Genomic DNA, 21,941 nt, shown 5'->3' on the forward strand with positions numbered 1-21,941 from the left:
TATAACTTTCTAAATGTTTTTGCTGACACTTTTGATAAATTTAATGCATTCTCACTAAAACAATTACTCACCCTAAACATTTAAACTAGTTTTTTTTTATAGCTATTTTAGTTTTGTTGTGGACTTTCTTTAGGGAGGAATGTAGATGAGTGTTGCTGTCTAATGTTTCAAAACTGCTGTTTCTATGTCATTTGATTTGATTTTCTCATTCTTTATCATTTTTTCATCTACAACTGTGATAAAAGTAAAAGAACACCTGTACAATGGAAATTAAGTGCAAGTGATTCACTGTCAAGATAGGGATCGCTTGGGTTTCTATATCAGCAGCTGTTGTTTGATTTGATCTTTAATTCAAACAAAATAAATCTACCTGAATAATTCTGTGCAAGTTCACCTCTGATTAATCAGCCCTTTCAGCTGAGGAATCTTAAAAGCCTACACAATAATTTGATAGTCTGTGTCATGGTTAAAAGTTTAAGCTGTTTGTTGTGTGCAATGCTGATGCCAAGGTTAAAAATGCAGTCAAACAAGTTCATAAAAATGTTCTGAAATAATTTCAGCTCTTTAGCACATCGAGTTTTTACACGCTTGAAGAAATTGAATTATTTCTCATTAATGTGATGCATGCTGTTGAAAGCCTACAATTGCTTGGATCCTCCCATACCTGTCTCTTAACATTGCTGTTGCCTTTGTCTTTCCACAGATTACCAAACCCCAAAAGTGAGAATGTCAAGCAGTCCAACCAACAGACAAATGAGTCGGTAGAAGATTGTGCTGTTTTCATTCAAGAGCAGCCTCTCGATGAGGATGTAGAGAGCCACTTTGAACTTTCAACAGAGAATAGAGACGCTACTGATTTCCCAGAAATGCCAATTCATAAAATAACAATTAATAGTGCGATGAGCAGTCATCAAAACTCATCTGTGCCATCCAAGCGTACAGACAGAGCTGCAAGTGGAACAAATGGGGGAATTAAAGTGAAGAGCCCTCCACCACAAGTTGCCCCTAAAACAAAAGCTGTAATGTCTCGCATTAAAAGCCTCTCTGAGGCATCAACGATGGAAATGCCTCCAGTACGGAGATTTTCGCAGAAGCAGACAGACCAAAAAGAGATCAGATCTCCAACAGAAAAAGACCAATCTGTTACACTTAGTAAACCAATTGACACTAAGACCAGAATTCCTAAGAAAACTGGACCTGAGGTTCAAACAAAACCAAAAAAAGTGGTGGAGGTTGTCACAGTGTATAGTGTGTCTACCGAAGCTGAAAGACAGATGTCCACCAAACGTCAGAATGGGGCAGGATTAATAAGCCCAGAGCAGAAAATGTCACAGACAAAGAGCGTGGAAGAGAGGGATGTGGTGGATGCCTCACTAATGACAAAAACTTCTGAACCCACTAATGAACAGGTCACTCTTTCAAAGCCTAAAAGAGAAAGAAGTCTAAAAAAATCATTTTCTGCTTCTGATGATAAATCCCCATCCTCCCCATCTTCACTGGAGAATTCTAATTCAACAAAGGTTAACATTGATTTCAAAGCATGTAAAGATATCCATAACAGAAGTCCAACATCAAAGAGTAGCTTTCATTATTCAAAGAGTAAAGTCAAATCAGGTGACACTGGCAACAAAACGCAGGTAAAACTGTCTTCCTCAGCGCCTGGCATTGACCAATCAGAGCAGAACATAGAAAAGGAAAAGTCAGCGAACGAAACCCAGCTATGCGGGCCAAAGAGTCCAAGAAAAGTCATGACTGATGTGTCACCAACAGGAAGGAGGCTGCCTCGAATGACAACAACGAGCCCGCTTAAACAGCCCTCAGATGAAGAAGTTGCCCACGGAGAGAGTGAGTCATATGAACCCACTTCTCTGCCACTTACCAAGCCAGAGAGAAATGAGTCATCACTGGTTATCGGTCCTGAAAGTAATGGAAAATCTTCCAAATGTCTTCAAGCCACTGGGAATGCTGCAGCCAGGGTATCACCAGAGCTCAAATTGAAAAGCCCTGTTAAGGACATGGGTGATTTACAGTCAGCAACACCACGTCTCAAAAGTCCCACTAAACTTAAACCCAAGAAAGATTTTAGGAAGGCAGAGGCAACTGCAGTTTCAGATTCAAAAATAGCCAAATGTGAGAAGATGGTGACAAATTTGTCTGTCACACCCACCGCTGCTCTGAAATCTGACACAGTTAAAATTATTTGTACACAATCAAAAGCCATTTCGGAAACGGAGAGTGAAAATTGTGATACTGCTGAGACCAAAGTCACGCCAGATGTGTCACTTTCAGTAAATGATTGTCAAACCAATCGACAGACAGAATCAAATCTAACAATTTTATCAGACCCACATGTGGAAGTTGCATTAGATAAACAGTCAGATGTTGCCAAAGAAAAGGATATTGATAGGTTTGGGGAAAAGACATGTGCTTTTGCTACGGCAGATGAAATTTCCACAATATCCAAGACGGCTAAACAGTCAAAAGCCTCTTCTGAAACAAATGGTAAAAAATCTGGTGCCACTGATACTAAAGTCACATTGGATTTGCCACTTTCAGAAAAGAATGATTCACACTTCGAAAAACACCAGACAGAGACAAATCTTCCGATTTCATCACACCCACATGTTCACGATGTAACAGATAAGCAATCAGTCAAAGATAAGCTGCTTACTGGGTTCAAGAAAGAGAAGTATGGCCTTATCAAGGAAAATGATATTTCATCAATACCTGAGATGGGCCATTATACAGCCATTGATCTGAGTATTCAAGATATTTCTAAACAATCAGAAACCACTTCTGAAACAAAGGGTGAAAAATCTGGTGCTGCAGAAACCAAAGTCAAACTAGATGTTTCGCATGTCCAAATTATGCCAGATCTGCAGTCGGATGTTGTCAAAGAGAAGTTTCTTGGATTCAAAGAAGAGAAATGTGCCCTTACTAAAACAGATGAACTTTCCACAATACCCAAGGCAGCTAAACAATCAAGAGCTTCCTCTGAAATGAAAGAGGAAAAATCTGGTGCTGCTGAAACCAAAGTCAAACTGGAAGTGTCGCTTTCAGAACACAACAAAATGCAAACCATAAAACTTCAGACTGAAACAAATCTACCAGATTCATCAGAGTCACATGTCCAGATTATGCCAGATATGCAGTCGGATGTTGTCAAAGAGAAGTTTCTTGGATTCAAAGAAGAGACATGTGCTCTTACTAAGACAGATGAAATTTCCACAAAACCCAAGACAGCTGAACAATCAAAAGCTTCTTCTGAAGTAAAGGATGAAAAATCTGGTGCTGCTGAAACCAAAGACAAAATGGAAGTGTCATTTTCAGAAGACAACAATTTGCAAACCATAAAAAGCCAGTCTGAATCAAATCTACCAGATTCATCAGAGTCGCATGTCCAGATTATGCCAGATATGCAGTCTGATGTTGTCAAAAAAGAGAAGTTTCTTGGATTCAAAGAAGAGACATGTGCCCTTACTAAGACAGATGAACTTTCCAAAAAACCCAAGACAGCTGAACAATCAAAAGCATCTTCTGAAGTAAAGGATGAAAAATCTGGTGCTGCTGAAACCAAAGACAAACTAGATGTGTCGCATTCAGAAAACAATTTACAATTCATAAAACGACCAACAGAATCCAATTTACCAGTTTCAACAGAATCACATGTGCAAGTTGCATCTGATGAGCTGCCAGATGTTGTCAAAGAGAAGTCTCTTGTTGGGTTTGAGAAAGAGCCAACCAGTAATCTGAGTTCTCAAGGTATGGAGAATTCTTGCCCTTCTCAAGAACAAATCACTCCAGTGATTTCAGAGAATTTATCAAAGATCGTCCAGAAGATGGAGACCAAAGAGCACAGTGTGAAAAATGCTCCAAATTCAGATTTGAAACGACCAAAAACAACTATACAGCTAGAAGAAAAGGTTAAAAATAAAGAAGAAAGTTGTAAAGAGAAGCAACTGGTTCAGTCTGAAGACTCAAGTAAAACAAACCCAGAATGTGTCAAACAGAATGAATCCAATACATCAAAGCAAGTTGATGAGACGGCAGTAGTAGTGTCCACAGCTCCAGAGGCTGTTTCTAAACAAGAACCTGTTCAAAAAGGTGATCAGTCTTTAGAGCAGCAATTTCCATCAGTTAAAAAAATAGCAGATAAACGGACTCTGAAAGTGGACAGGAAGAGTGAAGACCGAATTAAAAATACAGAGTCTAACCTGAAAGTCAAGGATTTTACAAAGATACCAAAAGATACCAACAAACTACCACCTATTAACTTGCAAAGGGTGAAACTACCATCCGACCAAAGCGTTCAACAATTTACATCTCAGAATCTTCCTTTGGACCCCAAAAACCTCTCACAAATTAGCAAGGCACCATCTAGTTGGTTAGACGTGGACCAAAGTTTTGAGAAAAAGAAAACCGAGAGACGTTTGGATTGTTCTGCAAGTGATGACAATCAGCTTGACACTTCGGGTGACTTTGATGATTTCATTCGTAACATTAAAGAGAACTGCTCCCCTTTCTCTTTGCCTCCACGAAAACATGGGCAGAACAAGATGCCTTCGCCACCTTTTGCCATGCCGGCCATTAAAGAAGATCACTTTGAAAAGATTCTTGACCCAGAACAGTTCCAGTTTGGGACAAGAAAAACTGCGGGACCAAAAGACCCCTCTCCAGCCATGATTATTAAGAAGAACAATGAAGGGGCAAAAACCAACTCATTGCCCAAACGTGCTGAGGAAAGGCTGCTTTATAAAGGTCTTTCATCTAGACGGGAACAAGACAAAACTAAAAAGCTCACAGTTACTGATGAGAAAAATGATGGAGAAAAACAAATTGCAGAAGGCTCTGGAAAAATGTCTTCAAGATTGGAAAGAATGTCAATAATTTCGAATCTCGTGAGCCACTCAAACACATCAAGAAAAGCCAGAACTGAACCAAGCTCTCTCATTAATGGCATTCAGTCCCCCATAACGCCATCACCAGAGGTGGTGCCAACCTCAGGAGAGCAGAAGGGTATACCACTGTCCCATTCTGTCACAGCTCCAAAAGAGGGGCTTGGTGATTTGCCAGATCATGGCAATGTAAAGGGTGAACCTGGTGATTCAATAAAGGGCCCATTGACACCTCCTCCTCTTCCAACTTTCTCAGAAGTCAAACTGCCTGACGTATTGGAGAAATACATGAATAAAGGCAAAGAATCCAACTCAATTAACCAGCAAAGGCCTGACACTAGCTCTCTCCCTACATTGGATATTGGTCTCACCTCCAACACATTTAATTCAAACATTGGACTGCAAGGTATATCAGGATTAACATCTCCATCCAACAGCACTCAGCAGATTCCACTACTCACACCCACCAGCCTCTCACCAACATATGTAGAGGTAAGGAAGTTTCTTAATACAGAATGCCCACTGTTTAAAAAAATCTCCTTTGAGTAAAGCCTAAAAAGTCTTCATTTTAAGTTCTTGCTTGTATAGTATAGTGAACATCATGCACTATATACTCTAGTGCATAATGTGTATAAAGGCTTTGTTTATTGTTTATTTGCTGCAGGGATGTGGTGAAGTCTAGCTTCACCGTTGAAATCACTTGCGTTGTCTGTACCTGCCGGGTCTTTTATTAGTGGAATTTATGTTGTTCTGTGTTTAAGGGGAATGTTGAGCCCTCTAGGCTTCAGTTTGTACCACTGATGACGGTGCCTTAGTGAGCAGTACTATTTTAAAACCAAAATCCAGTCAATCTCTCAAAGTAGTTTTAAAAATGTAATACATGTTATGTCATAATTGTATTATGTTTATATTGGATATAATGTTTGAATATCAACTAGTTTGTTTTTGATTTCTAGACATCAGGTGTCAGAGGCTTCCACAGACGCCCAGGAAAGGTATTGGAAAACTGAACGGATCTATACAAAATTGATCATAAATTATAATATTTATAGTACTATATTTATTTAGTACGTATTTTAGTACAACTAGTTTATTGCTACTTTCCAGTTATAAGCAAGAAGAAACCATATAACTTATGGAGAGTGTTTAAATATACTTGCTTGCAGATTGTTATATACCAACAACCTCATTCTGGAGGAGAGGCATACGAGGTGTTCAGAGACGTAGAGGATGCCACCTCTCTGACACTTTCTCCACTCATCTCTGTAAAGGTCGTCAGAGGATGGTAGGAACAATCACTTCCTCCCTTTCAGAATGTGACAAATCTGGTGACACTTTAAATTGCAAGTTTGCAAATGTTTCCTGTTTTGTCCTGTTAGCTGGTTGCTGTATGAAAAGCCAGGCTTCCAGGGCCGATCCATCGCACTGGAGGAGGGGTCAGTTGACTTAGCAAATGAGTGGGCGGAGACAGAGCCCAGTGGGGAGATGGGAACAAACAGCCTGCCACTCCCAACTACACCCATGGTCATTGGCTCCATTAGACTTGCATTGAGGGTAAGTCTAAAATCATGAGTCACATGCATTAACACCTGACCTCCGATCTAATTACTCGGTACAATTACTCAAAGAATCTCTTAAATAAAAAAGTATAATATGCATTGAAAAATGCAAATGAAGCACTGGCGTGCATGGTTTGATCTTTGATTTGCATTGATATTTTCCTCTCAGGACTACAGCACACCAAAAATAGACCTGTTCACAGAGCTGAATGGGATGGGCCGAATGTCTTCATTCTGTGATGACACCATAGAAACCTGTTCATTTGGTATTCCTCAGAGTACTGGGTCCATTAAGGTCCACTGTGGGGTGTAAGTGAGCTTCTGATCTTAAATAAATGTCAAAATGTCTGCTTATATTGGATTCTTATGTTTACAAAGGCTGCAATTATTTGATAAAAAAACACAGAAAAAAATTGTAATATTGTGAAGTTTTCTATTTTAATATATTTTAAAGCTGATTTTTTAGCAGCCTTTACTCCACTCACATGATTTTTCAGAAATAATTATAATATGCTGTTTTTTGTTCAAGAAATATTATTATTATTATCAATGTTTAACACTGTTGTGCTGTTCAATATTTTTGTGGATTCTTTGGTGAATGGAAAGTAAAAGTAAAAATCTGCATTCATTTGAAATAGTAAAGACATTTGTAACATTTAACTCCGTATTCAGACAGCTTCCTGTCTGAATAAAAGTATGTAGTTTCTTTAAAAAAAAAAAAATCTTGCATATGGGAGTAAAACTTTGATCTCTCAAAGCTAAAATGAGAGATGAAGGACACAAGCCTCATATTTGGCCTCGCTGCATGATCAAGTGGAAAGTTTTGAGGTTAAAGCATGTGACCGATGATTGGAGTTGCGAGACTTTTTGAGAGAAAGAAACTGTGTGTCTGAATGGAATGTTTCTTTCTTGTTGTTGCGTGTTGGTTGGAGATGACATTTTCAAAATAGTTTTTTTATGCCTTGGTATGTTTGTTCTTTGCCAAAGCTTCAAGAAGCTTGTTTTTAATGTACAAAATGAAAGTTATCTTTTACCAGGTTTAACACAATACTTAACTATTTTTAAAAATCATTTTTTTTTCCTGTAAAAAGACTGTTAGATGTATTCTTACTGAAGTTGTGTGTTTGTAGATGGCTGGTCTTTAGTGACCCAGGTTTCCAGGGTCTTTTGGCTGTTTTGGAGGAAGGTGTATATCCCTGCCCTCAGGACTGGGGTTTTCCCACCCCATTTGTCGGATCACTGCGGCCCTTGAAAATGGTAATTACATTCCACCACTCACTTTTACGCACTAATTTTATCTCCATCATTAATAAACAAGATATATGAACAGAGATTCAAATAAAATTGTTCCTTATGATTTCCACAGGGTGAAATTAAGGTGGAAAATCCCAATGAAGTTAAGGTGAGATGTACCTGTTAAATCTCATTGAACACTGATTGTGCCAATAAGTGTAGTTCACTGAGAAATGACTAAAGACTAATTTTGCACATTTATTTGGTGAAAGACTTTCTGTACAGCCTGGAATTAAAGGTTCCTGTTGATGCAGGTTGTCTGGACCAGACTGAGCATGCCAAGATGTGGGATTTGTGCTTATTTGCTTTCTCAGGCCTTGCCAGCATTTGTTCTTTTGATTTCTGAGCCGTGAAAGAGCAGGAGCATTGTGTCTGACTTTGAAACTACAGTTAGTAAAAAACTTTGGCAGTACATGGATCTCACAGCAGAGGCGTGTGATCCCATAATGATTTAATTACACATGTACTAAGGGAGCCGGGTTAGTTTGCGTGATTTGTGCCTCTAAGGTTTCTGACGTTCCTGATCTAATGTCTGGCTGGGTTCTGAGTGCTGTATACAGGCCTTGAGTTGGCTTTGCTAGAGCCTCACCAACTCTGGAGGAAGAATTTACAGAATTCAGAATATTCTGCCTACAAATGTACGCACACACATAAACACACCCCTAGTTAAATTTTGCTGTATGAAAAATAAATCATCTCTAAGATCTCTGTAGCATTTCATTTGGTCATATTCTGGGATGTTGTGTTCGGGTCTGTTCACTTCACGCAGGATGTGTTATTGCATCTGTCTGTGCTATTTATTTGTTTATCTGAGTAAAAATGCTCTAAACAGATATCTTGCTGCAACTTGCTTAAATTGTTCATGTTGCTTCATGTGTTTGACTGAAAGTTATTTTGCAGGAAGCTGTAAAGTGTTTTTCTCTGTCTGAAATTAGGCAGTACTCTTTGAAAATCCAATGTTCCAAGGGGAGTACATAGAGATGGAAAGGGACATTTATGACTTTGATGAAGAAGAGGAAGAGGAGAAGAAAAATGAAGAAGAGGAGACTGAGAGTCCTGACAACACCAGGAGAAAGAGACTCCGTTCTGTCGGTTCGTTGAAGATCCTGAGTGGCCTGTGAGTGTGCTCCTTTTTTGGCAGTAAGACTGATCTTGGTTTTGTTGGTCACAAAGTCTGAAGATCTACACATATCCTCAGTTCTTGCTGGTTTATTGCCTTTTGCTAGCTCAGACAGTGATTGATGTTTTTGTTCATACATAGCTGGGTAGGGTACTCTGCTCCAGGATTCGAGGGGCGCCAGTATCTTCTGGAGGAAGGAGAGTATGCAGACTTCACTGACTGGGGTGGACTGGAAGACAGGCTCCAATCTATACGTCCTGTGTTAGCAGTATGTACATGGAGACCATTTCAGAAACAAAAGAGCTTAAGATTAATGTTAAATAAACAATTTACAGCACAACCTCCTCACATTAACAAACTGTGTAGCTTTGTGCTTTTCTGACTTGCACCGACGTTTTCTTGGAATAAGGAGGTTGTAAGTCATTTCATGGTTTTGTGTCCTTCTGTAGGATTTCATCACTCCTCACATAAGAATGTTCAGTGAGCGTGATTTCACTGAGAGAGGGATGAACGTGGACCTGCTGGAACCTGTCATCAACATGGAAGCCACTGGCTTTGGCATAAAGACGCAATCAGTGGAAGTCCTCTCTGGAGTGTGAGTGTCTGTTTGTTCCATCTCCCTCCTTCAGACATCACTCTCTCGTTTTCTTCCTTTCTTTCAACACCTTTGACCTTAGTATTGCTGTAAATCTGTGTGAAATGTTTATTAGCCCTCATGGGAAACTTCTGATAGAAATAATGAAAGAATTATAACTTTTGACTACTCCTGATGTTATCTAACTCATCATTCAAGAGTCCACCAGTCACCACTCACATTTTTAGAAGTCTTGGTTCTAATTCAGAGTCATAAACCAAACTAACAAACTTCAAGATGAATCAAAACATTAAAAACTTTGCTTTGAAGGTAAAATATATTTGGAAATCAAACCAATATACACCAATGTTCAAAAGTTTGGGGTCGGAATGATTTTTTTCCTTCTTTTCTTTAGCAAGGATGCATTATATTAATAAAAAGTGACAGTAAATACATTTATATTTAAAAACATTACATTTTAAAAGAAAAGGTTATTTTTGAACCCTGAAAAAAAGTATCATGGTGTCCAAAAAAATTATATTTAAGCAGCTTTACTGTTTTCAAACCTTGATAATAAGAATTGTTTCTTGAGCAGCAAATCAGTATATTAGAATGATTTTTGTAGGATAACGTGACACTGAAGCCTGGAGTAATAAATGCTGAAAATTCAGCTTTGCCATTATAGGAACAAATTACATTTGAAAATATATTAAAATAATTATTTTAACTTATAATAATAATTCACATTATTACTATTTTTTTCTATATTTTTGAAAAATACTTCTTTCAAAAGCATACAATCTTATCAGCCCCAAACTTTTGAATAGTAGCGTGTGTATATATATTATTTTATGATTAATGGAGGATGATTTTGTCCGTTAATCCATCAACTAGTTCTGTAAGATCTATAAACTAGTTCTAAAACCAATGTGTTAAAGCAGAAGTCTTGATTCACTCTGTAACTCTGATAAATGGTATCTTATGAAGCTGTTTCATGGTTTAAGTTCATACCTGCTCTGGTGTTAATAAAAGGAGTGGCACATAAGTGTGAAGTGTCATATATCCTGAGGCAGATTCATACTCTAGTTATCTTAAAAAAGTCATACTGTGGCAAACACAACCACCCCCCCCACACACACCCATCTCTCTATTCTCTTGTTCACATACAGACAGACACATACAACTCAAGAGCACACGTGTCACTGAAGCTCTGTCAAGGGTGTGACTATGATATGATACTGAAATGAATAAATTATGAGATAAGTAAAAGAATAGGGTTCATATTTAACACTGAATCACAATGTTATTGTGTCTTTTTATGTATCTGTCCAATATATTTCTGTTTATTTAAAGCCTGTGGTTTACTTCATAAGATAAGTGGCATTTTGCCTACCACCTGAGATTGATTCATTCAACTGTCCGTATTTTCCTTATTGGATGTGAAATTTGTGGCAAATTGTGAGTTTTGTGGATGTGAATGTGGTCTATATTACAGATATCAGGGACCTCATGTTGTACGTAGCAGAACCTGCACAAAATTTCTGTAAAATCTGTAAAACCCTGTCAGCAGAGGGTGCATGCGTGCATGTGCATATATGCATCTCCACAGTCTCCTCCCCGAAATAACCATGTATCGAGCTTACGACGCCTGGTTTTACCATGCATATTCTTATCTGCATATATTCCGTATGCATATTCCAATCCACTGTTTAACAGTTAAACTGTACAACTGTACAAGACATTAAGAAAATATGAGATACGAACTTTAAACATCACATTACACTGCTAAAAATCATTTAGTATCCTTTTCTTGTTTTATAAAAGATATCTGTTAAAGCAAAATTAAATAAAATACTTTTCAGAGATAGTTTTCTGAGAAGTTATTTTCTTTCATTTCCACTGGCCATATAGTATTTTTGATTGTTTTAAACGAATCAAATTTATGCAATTTTGCCTATAAGGTAAAACATTTTTTAGGATATTTATACAGTATATTTGTATTGGAAACAGGTAGGGCCATTTAAAAATAATATTCATGCAAATCTTACCTTTTCCTTCTAATTCTATCCTTCGAATAAAATTGTTTTTGTGTACGCACAACATCAACAGCAGGTTGCACAACAGTATTGTCATCTGATCTTTTTAAACCGACCAATGGACTTTTCTACCACCAAACAAAAATATGCATCATTAATTCTGCAATTTTGTTTAAAGAGTAATTATCATGCACCTTGCACTCTTCGCTGTCATTAAAGAGAGCAATGCATACGCATGGTTTAGAGTGTGTGGACAGTGCGCACATGTTTATGCATATATTTACATATGTTTATTTAATGCCTTTTTTGTGCGTACATCTTTTTACATCAGGCCCCAAGCCTGGTGGGTTACAAAGTAAGCCTGTCAGTGAAATTCTCTAATATCTGACTGAACAGGTGGATAGCATTCGAGAAGGAACACTTCTCTGGCGAGCTGTATGTTTTAGAGAAGGGTCTCTATGGCAGTCCAGATGATTGGGGAGCACACAACTTCAAGATCTTGTCTCTTCAGCCTGTGGTTTTGGTAATCATTATCTGCAATATTGGCCCTATTTGTTCAAAGTTACAGTTACATTGTTACTTAAACCATGCTGGTGTTTGTATTCACATGGCATCCTATATCTTTTTTTTCTCTCTCTCTCAGGATCAGGCTGAAGGACTGTCTAGATATAAGGTGAGTTTAATGGACATGCACATTGTTATTGTTCCAAATGGAATCTGCACACAGTTATACACATCTTCTCCGTTGACTGTGAATCTGAATGAATTAATCAGATATGAATTAATTGGAGCTGAAATTACACTCGTATTCAAATTTGAATATTTTTTTAAATGAACATGCAGCAAGATGCTTTGTGAATTCAGATTCCAGGCAGGCCTAATTTGAACTGTGTGAAGATCTTGTTATTCTAGTCAATTACATTTATTTTAGTTTAGATTAAGAAACTTCTTTGAAGCATCATTAATGTGATGTTTTGATAACTCTCTGCCTCTTGTTGGTTCATAGATGCAGTTGTTCTCTGAGCTGGGGTTCCAGGGAACAGTACAGACCTTAGATGAAAGTGTGGCATTCCTGACAGAGGGCTTCCAGCCCATGTCCTGCAAAGTTTTGGCTGGGAGGTATGAACCCCAGTTCAGTGCTATCAAAGAAAATCCAAGAGGATAGTATAGTCATAGTGTTTCAAAATAATGATACATTTCTCTGTGCATGTCTGTGCTTGAAGCTGGGTGGTGTTCGACGGCCCACAGTTCACTGAGAAGATGTATGTTCTGGAGGAAGGAGAATACCCCAATCCTGAGGCTATGGGCTTACTCAACTCAGATTGCAAAATCAGCTCTGTCCATAGTGTAGGACATGTGAGTACTGTAAAGATGACAGGAGTCCCTAGGCTTGTCTGATTAATATTTAATTTGGTCCGACTGAAAATGAGGCTGTGAGGATGTGCCAGGCTAGAAACTGTCACTTGCCCTATCAGACGAGGGCTGTCCTGCAACAACACATTACTTTCATTGGTCATGTACATGTATTTTTGACCCTTGCCAACGTTTATCTGGCTAAAAGAGATGTGGATTTGTTTCAATAACTAGAACAATGCTCTTGGAAACAATATCTACAATGAATTTGAAAATAATAATAAAAATAAAAGGAATTTCACCATATGCTATAGAAAAGTCTAATGTAAAAGATGTAATGTATATTTAAAATCATGTTTGTGGTGAAGTAAAATGAAAATGTTGACAGGAGAGAATTTGTGATATACAGTATAGTCAGTGTTTTGTTCGCTGAAGGATCTAAACCCAGGTACACAACAGTCCAACATATTCAATTCTAGGGACAGCCTTGTTTTTGGTCGTATCAAATACAGTCTCACCGCCTAATCTGACAAAGGTTTCTGTGACTAAATCATTGAATTTTTATTTAATAATAAACACATTCTTTGGTTTCTCTGTCTACCTCAGGAGTTTTCTATACCCTCAATCACACTCTTCTGTAAATCCAGCTTCAGAGGGCGTAAAGTAGTTCTGACAGACGGCGTTTTGAACCTTTCTCTGGATGGAATTAACGGGCGGGTCAGCTCTCTATTGGTCAATGGAGGAATGTGAGTGTTTTCTGACCCATTTAAAGCTCAATCTGATTTCAGTGTGGATGTAGAAAGTTAGTGATATTTAGTCTCATTTATGATTAAATAATCAAATAATTGATTTACCTTTGTCGACAGCTGGGTGTTGTATGAATACAGCAATTTCCGCGGTCGTCAGGTCCTGCTCCATCCCAGCGAGATCGGTGATTGGCAGAAGTTCAGCGGCTGGGGGCAGATTGGCTCTCTTCGCCCATTACTACAGGTATAAAACACCGGCACGTCTCTACTAGAGATCACCTAATAGAGTTGGAGATGGCAAACTATGACCATCTAGTGGTTAAGACAACCCAACGAGTAATTTAGCACATTTCTAGTTCTCAGAAGCATCTCAAAGCATTATTACTTATGATTTGATATGCACAGTATGTGTTCAGACGCAGAGGGGTGTTGGATAGTTTTGCTCTTAGGCGTGAGAGTTAATAATTTGGGAACAGCACATATGAAGGCAGGGCAAAGCTAACACATTTACAACATGTGCACATACTCCAGTAAATCCAGAATGATTTCAGTAATCATCATAATGGCTTAATAATACATGGTTTAGTGGAGTTTATGAAAGAAGATTTATTTAGTCAATGTTTATGAACAGTAGTTCTCCTACAGCTATTGTAATCATTCAAACACAACCATGTATCTTGTGTCTTCTCAATAGAAACGTGTTTATTTCCGGCTGCGTTGTGCAGAGACCGGGTGCTTGATGTCTCTGTCTGGACCACTGGATGATATAAAGCTGCTCCGGGTTCAAGTGCTGGAGGAATCTGGTGGTCCAGAGCAGATGTGGGTCTATGAGAACGGACTACTGCGCTGCAAGGTACTCGAGACTTTGATCAACACTGTTCCATCTGTAATGGCTCTGTGTACCGATCATGACCAGTATCTTTCTCTCTTGCTCTTCAGATGGTAGAGGACTGTTGTGTGGAGACGTCTGGTGGTGTGGTGATGGCAGGTTGCAGGTTGAATGTCTCACCAGAACCGGGCAAAGACAATCAGTTCTGGAGCATCACGGGAGACGGAATTATACGCAACAACCTCAAGCCTGACCTTGTGCTGGAGGTCAAAGGTCAGTACTTGCATATGCTTGAAAGAAGAAAGACAATGAAATGAAAGGTTGGAATGAAACAAACAGAAACATTCACATGCACAGGGTGTGTGTGTATCATAAAACTGCACCCTCCACTGACGAGCTCATAATCTCGTACTGATGACACATTCTGATGTCACATCATACCTGTGTGATATTAGCAACTGTGCTCGACCCTCTCACATAATTTCACAACATCCTGTCAGAGGCAAAGAATCTGTGCAATCTAAATGCTTATAATATTCCAAACAGTACTATAGTAAAATATTAATATAATTAACATAGTTTAAAATATAATATATGTTTATAATATATAATAAAGATATATAATTCATACAATTTAAAAGGTTCTATGGTCAGTGTGATTTGCCTAGTATAAAATCACTGAATTATTTCTTCAGCTAGGAATGTGCGGTGTGTGTGTGTGTATAATATTTATATACTTTTTTTTAATCCTTATTCAGCCATAACATTGAATTATAAAAGTCATTGATCAAAATGTTTTATGTATGCCCCTGGTGCTAAATATATTTGAAAGGAAACTAGTTTTTATATTTAAAGCATAAGGAGATCAGGGACATCAAACAAGAAGTAAGATGAGGCTAAATGATTTATTTGGACTGAGACCGTAATCTCTGATGAAAGATCACTGCTGTATGGCTCCTTTTGTTTGTCTGAATTCAGAATGAGTCTGTTCCTCACTCAAATTACTGTAACCTGAGCTCCACCCTGACTTCAGTCCGCTCAGCAGTAGCCGTGTTGCCATCTAGTGGTCACTTAAAGGCATAGTTCATTTTGAAATTAATTTTTGGTATGTTTTAGCTCACCTCAAGGGCATCCAATATGTAGGTGATTTTAACTATGCTATGTTTTTGTCAGGATTTGTTTTTGAAGTAAAGTTAGTTCTTGTTAAAATCTTGAGAGTTATTTGACCTTCTTAATCTATTCTTCATCCAGGTGGCCAACAGTATGATAAAAACCAGGTAATTCTTAACACCTTTGATGAGCAGAAAAACAACCAGAGATGGACAGTGGAAATCCTTTAGTGCTTGAGTCACAACAGAGATCTGAGGCTGTTCTGAGTCTTCAAGATGATGGGAATCTAAACCTCCAAAAATTACTCTGACTCTGTTAGTCTCTCTCACTGATGGATTGTTATCCCAAGATAAGAATATTTGGGGGGACTGAATCTCTTAAAATCATCCGTCTACATTACAGTTTCTAAATGAGTGATGTGTCTTTGAACATTCAACAGAAGTTCATTGACTACATCAAGGACATTAAAAAGACTTGCCAGAGTTTCCCTGGATGCGTCTCAATCAGCTCCCTAGTTCAGTAGTCAGGGCACTGATCAGGGAGTCAGCCATTTTAAAAGCAGTCTCAAATCGCAAAATCCTCCCTAAAAACATTCGCTCCATATTACCTAAAACGTCCCACGATGCATCATGAAAACCAGGGAGCATCGGCGCTTACTAACAGAAGTTCTGAAGTGCAAAACATAAATCATCAGCCAACTCACTACACACAACGACACGAGATATACGTTTTTTTTAAACATGCAAACCATTATTTAATTATATTTCAGCATAAACTACGTCAATAGTCAGTTAAAGCAGCGCTCAGTAAGACTGGAAACTTCTTTGCTGTTTTCTCGCAGGTTTCTCTCTCGAGCTCCCCCTACAGTTTCGGAGTATATATATCACTGATTCTTGAAACTTTGGCAAAAACATGTCCCACTAAAAAAAGTGCTAATTCTGTTGGAAATTAATAACATTTTCATGAATGAAAAGAATCAAGTTTATAATCAGGGGGTCCTTTGCACATATGTAAGGTTCTTTTATAGGTTTATTTTTCATTTTTATTATTTTAATGATTATATGCTGGCCCATTGCCTACAAAATCAGCTGTCCTCGGATAGGAGATAATCATTTCAACTTGATTAAAAAAACAAAAAGGAATAATTGAATTGAATAATATATTTACCACACAAAAGAGTACATTATAATATGTATTAAAAACTACAAACAGTGAGTTTTGAACAATATTTACTATTATTTTGTGGTCATTCAAAATGTGTCCCACATATTCGTCACCACCGTCAGATATTTATAAAAAGCAATAAAATCAGGCAACTACAAGGTCAACTACATTCCTCCATACCCCATTTTCAAACCTTCAGCTTTTCACCATGCTTCAAGATCACTCAATCTCCCGTAATTTTGCTATTTTCTCTTAAACTTGTTCATATATTTGGGCACTGCTACTGTCACAACCATAACATGTCAACACCGTCTCTTTTGTATAGAAAATATTAGATTAGATTATGACATAATTGTATACTTTTTAAGAAGAGGTCTGAAGTAGCTAGCAACGGAGGGGAAACAAGATGGCTATAATGTGAACAACTCATGCATATCATGTGAAAGAGTAGGTTTTGTCACCACCGTCAGACGTCACCACCGTCAGGTTTTCTATCTGACGGTGGTGACATACCGTGTGACGGTGGTGACAAAACCCCCCAAATGGTCTATAACAGAGGCTAGAATATAATTGTTGATCACAATAAATACCAATATATTATCTGTAATGTTCCATTCACCTCTTTAATATTTTTATTTATTTAATTCCCCCTATATTTCTTCCATACAGGCTTACACTGCATGCTACTATTAGCGCGAGTGAGAGTGAGGATGTTTCCTGATATCCTCACGGCTGTGGTTCAGCTGCAGGAATACAGCAGTTCTAATCTGAACACGTTTGATGCGATTAAATTGTGTTTCATGACGTTCATTTAGATTTTTGCCCACACTAAAAATTTGTTAAAGCCTAGCATGGATAGGAGCAGCAATAACCCCCTTGGGGTAAACAGAACAGAACCAACATGAATGTTTTGCAGATTATTTCAAAATTTAAAGTACAATATAATTCGAGAATTTATTCAGATTCTTGGGGAATCAGAATGTCAAGTCCTGACTGACGAGTGGAGCTGGGGAGGGAGGAGGGTAATGAGCTCCTGAGAAACGTGATAGCTGCTGATAATACTGAAGGAGCTTATATATGTGTAAAGTGATGGGCGTCATATTCCTATAGGGGGAGGTTAATCAGCTAATAGTCGACTGATGCGAGCTTGACTAACGTGACCTGCCAGAACTAACGCTACGCTTGATATTTAGACAGATTTTTTGAACAATTTTTGAGAGAAATGGGCTTTTTGTGTACATGGGAAAAAGTCCTAGATCTTTGAGTTCAACTCATGAAAAATGGGGGCAAAAACAAGTGTTGCATTTATAATTTTGTTCAGTGTACATATTTATGAATTATACCATCAGCCTATCGTCCAATAGGGGATAAGGTGTGCCTTCCCTCTCTCTCAATTCACTATTATGCCATGTTCATTTGGCTTATGTCATTTGGGATGCACATAGTGCAGCTACTGCCTACCTACAGCACATAGTATGCACTATCCATTCCAGGCTATGCATCTCCAATGACTAAAGCCAAATGAAAATGGCATGACATCATTTAAACAAATCTAACATTCGCTGTAATTAACCCCAATTTCATAGTCATTACACTCAACTTTGACTTTATGTATTTTAGAAAGTTATGGCTAGGCAGCAGCTATCTGTAGAGGAGAGAAGGAGAAGAAACAGGGAATACCAAAAAAAGCTGAGAGAGAAAATACACAGTGAGGCAGAGTTAAATGAGGAATACCTCATAAAAGGAAAAAAATGTTTATCACAGTGCTCAAGATTGTTATTTTTTGGACCAAAGAGTTAAATGAAGTTGTTAAGCAAGAATTGATTGACTTGAGTGGTATACATTGTGGAATTGTATGTTGTAAAGAGGCCACAGTCACCACCGTCAGATTAATGTCACCACCGTCAGTTCTAAAGTCACCACCGTCAGAGGGAGTTTTATTTGTTTTAAATGAATATACTTAAAATATGATTCTTCAGTGCTGTTGAGTTATTAAAGTAATAGTCTCTTTTAATACAAAAATATGTTTGTTAAATAAAACAACATTAATTTTTCTATTTAGGCTTAAAGTAAATGTTGTATGATGTTATATCTTTTAAAGGAGTACACGCAAAACAGCATAAAAAATGAACAAAAGTGAATATTCAACATTTAACAGCATATATGTGTACCAAGAATGCCAGATAATGATTTAAAAACTCTAAATACATATTAGACCAAACAAATAAAAAATAATTTTCTATTTATTTTGTCTGACGGTGTTGACAAAAACAAAGTGATAACTGGAGAAACGCCTATTTTATGATAAAAATACAAAATGAGGAGGTTGCACCGGTGCATTGCTGAACAGCCAAGACCTTGCTTTATAATGATATACCTTCAGATTTTGTAATTTAACTAACTTTTTATTTTCAAAATTAAAACCTGTTTTATCCAAATTCCCAAGAATCACTGATATATGAGAAAACTGTCGTAAACTCGTTGTCAACTCCCCCTCCCATCTCGTTCAGGCAGGCCATGTGAATTTGTTTTCAGAGAAGCCGGCGAACAAACGGATTTTGTCCCCACCACTTTTGAAACATCTCGCGGCACAGATGTACCAATGCAAATAAAACATCTCCAGTTAACAGCATTCGTTTCATTTGTTTGTTAAATAACAGGCGATCTAGCACTGAAATGTGTTGGCTTCTCTCAGAAACGCGCTTCAATCCGTTGCGGAGATTCTTTCCGGTGAAATCACAAATCAAAATGCACACAAACGTGTCCCTTTTTCTCATGGTTTCTAATTCCTCTCTCGTATATTTTCCCCCACTCATCAAAACATATAAAACCACTGATAAACATTATATCAATTCAACCACTGATAAACATTATTGGTTTTGATGAGGGGGAAATAAAAACTATTCGAGTGCGGAACCTCTGGCCGGACCATCACTGTATTGTGCTCATTTTTATTTATGTGCATCAGGAAGCTATGGACATCGTCGTTCAAAACATTACCTACTCGAAAGAGAAAAAAGAATGAATGCGTTACCCAGCACTTTTGAATATACCCTTCCGAATGCGTCTCTGTCCCCAGCACATTTCAAACAAAACTGACGCCCGAGCCATATCCACTGAGGTATGATTCTCAGAACAATATTATTCAAATGTTGAGATAGTGTATATTTTTATTGTGTTACCAAACGTTATCAGTAACATTATGGTTAAAAATCAATAATACTATAAGAAATATTTCCGCTATTTATTTATTTTTAGTTTAGCCTACAGCTATAGCTACTTTGATTATGCATTATCAAAATACATGTTACGTTACATTCATAATTTTTCTGGTGATCCGAGTTGTCTATCGTAACGATTGACCAAAGAAAGTCAAACACGTTTAATTTGTTTATTACAAGTTTGTTTATTTTATTATTGAAGCTTGAGACCGGTGGTACTGGTGGTCTGGGGTGCCTCGGAGTTGATAACACTTGCCAACGCTTGTAGCTAAAAAGGAAAAAGAAAATGTATCAATCTTTTATCAACATATCATTTATAGACAAGGTCAAAATAGCACAGATGGAGTTGCATGTGTGAAGTTGCAATGCAATTTATCGTTTACTTATAGTTCTGTTTGTGTAAATGTGGGTAAATAAATATAAAAAAGTTGCATTATTAGCTAGCAGCTCTCGTGTCGGTTTATGCATTATCAAGTCAGCAGCACAGTATAACGTTACTAATTCTGAGGCTGACGACAAGCTAAACTAATGCATAATTTGTAGAATTTCATATCGATTTATAGGCGATCTGAGAAACACAAATAAACCCTGATAGAGGAACGGACAAAACACTTACTTACAGAAAACAAGCAAGTTTGTTTGCTAATGAAAATGCTAACATCTAAGTTACAGTATCTAACGTACTCGTAAGCCGGTAACAGACAGCGAGCATAATAATAAAAAAAAAAACAGACAATAGCAAACATCCCGACTCCCGAGGTCACAATTACAAGAAATACAAACATTAAACACAGTTTATTATAAAGATACTTACAAGTGCAACAGCAAGAAGGCCAGGTCAGCATCGGTTTTGCAGGCTTCGCTTTCTTTCAGTTCTCTCTATTCTGAAAAAGCCGGTCCGTTTTCTCTTCTTTGTTTCTCTGATAAACACTTCCGAGCTGTCTTCTTCTTCTTTTACATCAGCCATCACGAAAACTTGAAGAATTCAATATCTAGCGTTACCTTTTTCTTATAGCTAGCCGGCTCCTGGATGGCCGGGGGCGTGTACGCATGCGTGTGCGCGTATAGTGCCGTAAAGCAATTCGTTACCTCGCGAGACCTGAAATCTCACGATACTTCCTAACACTGAGGCCGGCGAGCCGCCGGCCCAAAGTTGCAAGGGTGGTTTTGCGGCTCACAGGCACCAGGGGGGTGTGAGACGATCACCATTCAACACGAAATCAGTAATATTAACATTACAATGACTCCAAAGCTGTTCAGTTAAGGTAAAAAAAGTTACTTAGTTCTGCTTTAATGAAAATAATTTAACTAATGTTTGTAATTAAAGGCTGAAATTGTGCACCTATGTGTAACAAGCAAATAATTTATAAGAATGTACTTTAATTTAACACTAAAAAAGATATCAGATTAAGATATCAGTTCTGCTGTTGTTCATAAATACCAGTAGTGATGTTGTACAATGTCGCAGGCAATAGTCATTAATGTCCCAATGTGTAGTGAGCCTGGGGTCCTTACTCGACTCTTTACCAGTGCCCGAATTTATGCACACAATACTGATTCATGAATGATCCCGTAAACTAGGGAACTGAATGAGACGCACCCACTTAGTGCTAGTATTTTTTTGTTGTTGATCCAGAAACACAAATAACTGACCTGCTTGCAATGCAAAGATATTACCAAAAGGGGGTGCAATAGCATTAAGATTTGTATGTAGCTGCACTTTAGATGGCCTTGTTCATTTTTTTGTATTTGTAAAGAATCAAGGTTTGGCTAGTTAGTTTGATGCAGTTTACCCCTTGCTTAATGGGGCAAAAAGCTTCCTCCAATTCTTGAGTTGCTGTGTATTCTGACTAAATTATTTTTTGTAAGAATTACATAAATCGTAAAGATTTCATTATAGTATAGTAGATATTTTACTAGTGCCTTATTTTTTGAGTGCTCTTAAACAGACTATTTTTTAACATCTCAACTTTCTCGTCTCACCTCAGGATGGTCACTTGTAAAGTGCTTGTGCATTTTCATGTGCTATCAGTCAATCGGC

At 37.7% G+C, this 21,941-nt stretch overlaps 1 protein-coding gene across 2 annotated transcripts in view; it reads left to right on the forward strand.

Moving 5' to 3' along the window:
- crybg1a (crystallin beta-gamma domain containing 1a) overlaps positions 1-16,077 on the forward strand; it is a 42,973-nt gene extending 26,896 nt beyond the window's left edge. For both annotated transcript variants that reach the window (XM_039694705.2, XM_089120374.1), the window contains 19 exons: positions 704-5,387; positions 5,852-5,890; positions 6,062-6,180; positions 6,275-6,449; positions 6,624-6,763; positions 7,585-7,711; positions 7,821-7,856; positions 8,683-8,864; positions 9,009-9,135; positions 9,317-9,462; positions 11,874-12,000; positions 12,121-12,150; positions 12,484-12,596; positions 12,701-12,833; positions 13,437-13,576; positions 13,697-13,820; positions 14,271-14,429; positions 14,516-14,678; positions 15,657-16,077. In XM_039694705.2, the coding sequence (XP_039550639.2) occupies positions 704-5,387; positions 5,852-5,890; positions 6,062-6,180; positions 6,275-6,449; positions 6,624-6,763; positions 7,585-7,711; positions 7,821-7,856; positions 8,683-8,864; positions 9,009-9,135; positions 9,317-9,462; positions 11,874-12,000; positions 12,121-12,150; positions 12,484-12,596; positions 12,701-12,833; positions 13,437-13,576; positions 13,697-13,820; positions 14,271-14,429; positions 14,516-14,678; positions 15,657-15,745 (6,853 nt within the window). In that variant the 3' untranslated portion in view covers positions 15,746-16,077. The remainder of the gene's footprint in view (positions 1-703; positions 5,388-5,851; positions 5,891-6,061; positions 6,181-6,274; positions 6,450-6,623; positions 6,764-7,584; positions 7,712-7,820; positions 7,857-8,682; positions 8,865-9,008; positions 9,136-9,316; positions 9,463-11,873; positions 12,001-12,120; positions 12,151-12,483; positions 12,597-12,700; positions 12,834-13,436; positions 13,577-13,696; positions 13,821-14,270; positions 14,430-14,515; positions 14,679-15,656) is intronic.
- The last annotated feature ends 5,864 nt before the right edge of the window (positions 16,078-21,941 follow it).

Source organism: Pimephales promelas, chromosome 15 (assembly GCF_988280905.1).
Source record: "Pimephales promelas chromosome 15, fPimPro1.hap1.1, whole genome shotgun sequence".
NCBI lineage: Eukaryota > Metazoa > Chordata > Actinopteri > Cypriniformes > Leuciscidae > Pimephales > Pimephales promelas.